This window comes from Etheostoma cragini, chromosome 16 (assembly GCF_013103735.1).
Source record: "Etheostoma cragini isolate CJK2018 chromosome 16, CSU_Ecrag_1.0, whole genome shotgun sequence".
Lineage (NCBI taxonomy): Eukaryota > Metazoa > Chordata > Actinopteri > Perciformes > Percidae > Etheostoma > Etheostoma cragini.
In genome coordinates this window covers 5,874,650-5,877,113 of record NC_048422.1, presented here as the reverse complement: position 1 = coordinate 5,877,113, position 2,464 = coordinate 5,874,650, and the positions used below count along the sequence as shown (strand labels likewise).

The 2,464-nt window shown below is 40.1% G+C and overlaps 1 protein-coding gene across 2 annotated transcripts in view; it reads right to left on the bottom strand.

Annotated features, from left to right (window-relative positions):
• The window catches only part of si:ch211-196i2.1 (collagen alpha-1(I) chain), a 117,185-nt gene that overhangs the window by 10,050 nt on the left and 104,671 nt on the right, over positions 1-2,464 (bottom strand). For both annotated transcript variants that reach the window (XM_034895444.1, XM_034895445.1), the window contains 5 exons: positions 2,277-2,330; positions 1,446-1,499; positions 992-1,045; positions 856-909; positions 643-696 (listed from right to left, as the gene is read on the bottom strand). In XM_034895444.1, coding sequence (XP_034751335.1) covers positions 643-696; positions 856-909; positions 992-1,045; positions 1,446-1,499; positions 2,277-2,330 — 270 coding nt within the window. The remainder of the gene's footprint in view (positions 1-642; positions 697-855; positions 910-991; positions 1,046-1,445; positions 1,500-2,276; positions 2,331-2,464) is intronic.

Genomic DNA, 2,464 nt, shown 5'->3' with positions numbered 1-2,464 from the left:
TTCCAACATGACAATGACCCGAAGCACACAGCCAGGAGAACCAAGGAGTGGCTCTGTAAGAAGCATATCAAGGTTCTGCCGTGGCCTAGCCAGTCTGCAGACCTAAACCCAATAGAGAATCTTTGGAGGGAGCTCGAACTCCGTATTTCTCAGCGACAGCCCAGAAACCCGACTGATCTAGAGAAGATCTGTGTGGAGGAGTGGGCCAAAATCCCTTCTGCAGTGTGTGCAAACCTGATGAAAAACTACAGGAAACGTTTGACCTCTGGAATTGCAAACAACATTGATTTTCTCAGGTGTTCAAAAACTGATTTGCAACTGTATCACACAAATAAATAGTTAAAAAATCTTTTTTTAGATTGTGTCTCTCACAGTGGACATGCACCTACGATGACAATTTCAGACCCCTCCATGATTTCAAGTGGGAGAACTTGCAAAATAGCAGGGTGTTCAAATACTTATTTTTCTCACTGCATATATATATATACACACACACACACACACACACACACCCATATATATATATATATATATATATATATATATATATACACACACACAAACACGTACACGTACACACACACACACACATACATACATACACATACACATTTCACTGAAACTGTGACATTTCTTGTTTACCTCTTTCCCCTTTACACCTTGATCCCCTGGCTCTCCACGTAAGCCTGCAATTCCCTTGGGGACAAAAATAAAAGAAATATAACGCCTCCTCCCATATTCATCTCTTCTCTCCAAATCAGGACAGACAGCTCAAACGGTAGTTTCACACCTAATGTGTGGATATTCATCTATGACATCAAAATTGATGTTAAGTGAACAAATTAATTGACTTACAATAAGCCCTGGCCACCCAGAGAGGCCGACCAGCCCTAAGTCTCCCTTTTGGCCCTGAAAGACAAAACAGAATCTACTGTTGGCTCATTCACTATAATTAAACCAGACGTAAAGCCTTGGTTTCCATATATCCCACCTTGGGTCCTCTGTCTCCCCTGGTCCCTCTGACTCCGGCCTTCCCCCGTTTCCCCTGTGGACAAGTTCGCAATGTTTTTCAATTTGGCAAAGAAAAGCAAGAGGGCTTAGCACCAAAAAAACTCATGTGTTATTAATGCATCTGTACATGCAGTGGCTGTCAGGGTGGCTACTTCTAGCCACCCTCCCTCCCTCCTTCCCTCCCACACACACACACACACACACACACACACACACACACACACACACACCTATCTGTATGTAAAGTCCTGTTTTCAACACCACACAAAGGCTCTTTTTTTACCAAAAGCTGTAAAAAAGTATTAGCATTGCTAAACAAAAAGGGATAATCCTTGCATATTGACCTTCTTGGATTTATTATAACATTATCTTTAGATTATTTAGAACTGCATTCCACCTGTCAAATGTTCAAGACTGAAACTGAGAGCTCTTACCCTCTTTCCAACATGACCCAGCTTCCCTGGTAATCCATTCTCACCATCGTCTCCCTGTAAGGGTAAAACATAAACTGAGCAGGGATAAATTAATTTGGATCTTTTTGAACAAACTTCCAACTGGAGTGTAGGACCTTTAGCTGCTGCTGTGTTATTTTTATATTTCAAATTTAAAAATGAGATTTCTGGTTAGTAGAACACAAGAGGAAAAACATTTTATTCTCAAATCAAGTGAAAAAAGGGCATTTAGTTGGTCAGGAACTACCCATGAAGTAGTATGTACACTAAGTTGTTAGTAAGTATGTACAGTACGTGCTTCATAGAGTAACTAAACACACAACACTTTTTGAGTAAACACGTTTGTATAGCTGCTCTCTCCTAGCATGCAAATGTGACTGCTGCTGCAAAACTAACTGCGCCATTTAACGTCATCTTGCTGAATAGTCTGATGCAAGTGATCAAAAACTATTTTCATCATAAAGTGGTGAAAAGCAGGTTCTGCTCTTCATTTCAAGTTACCGGCTTCGAATGAATAGTTTGACATTTTGGAAACATGCTTATTTACTTTGTCACCAATTACATAATAAGCCTGATACCACTACGCTTAGCCTTTAGACATAGCCAGGCTAGCAGTTTCCTCTTCTTTCCAGTCTTGATGCTTTGCTAAGCTATGCTAAGCTATGCTAGTCAGCTGCTTGCTGTAGAAACATTAAAGACAACAAAATCCAAAATGGATTCCAACTTTAGATGTTTTGGAAAACTAGAATGTATAATACATGTCAAATTACATATTCAGATGTACTGGGACACACTGGAATACAAGGCTCTTACCTTCTCCCCTGTCATGCCCTGGTTCCCCTCGGGTCCTGCTCTTCCTTTTACACCCTGAAAAGCAATTTTTTTTTTAAATAATTTTGTTGTTAAAGCTATAGTGCGTATTAGTTTCTGTCTCCCTCATTAGGAATTCTAAGTAATGACAACAAAACTGCCGGCGTTCACATGATACAAGCCTTTTTTGA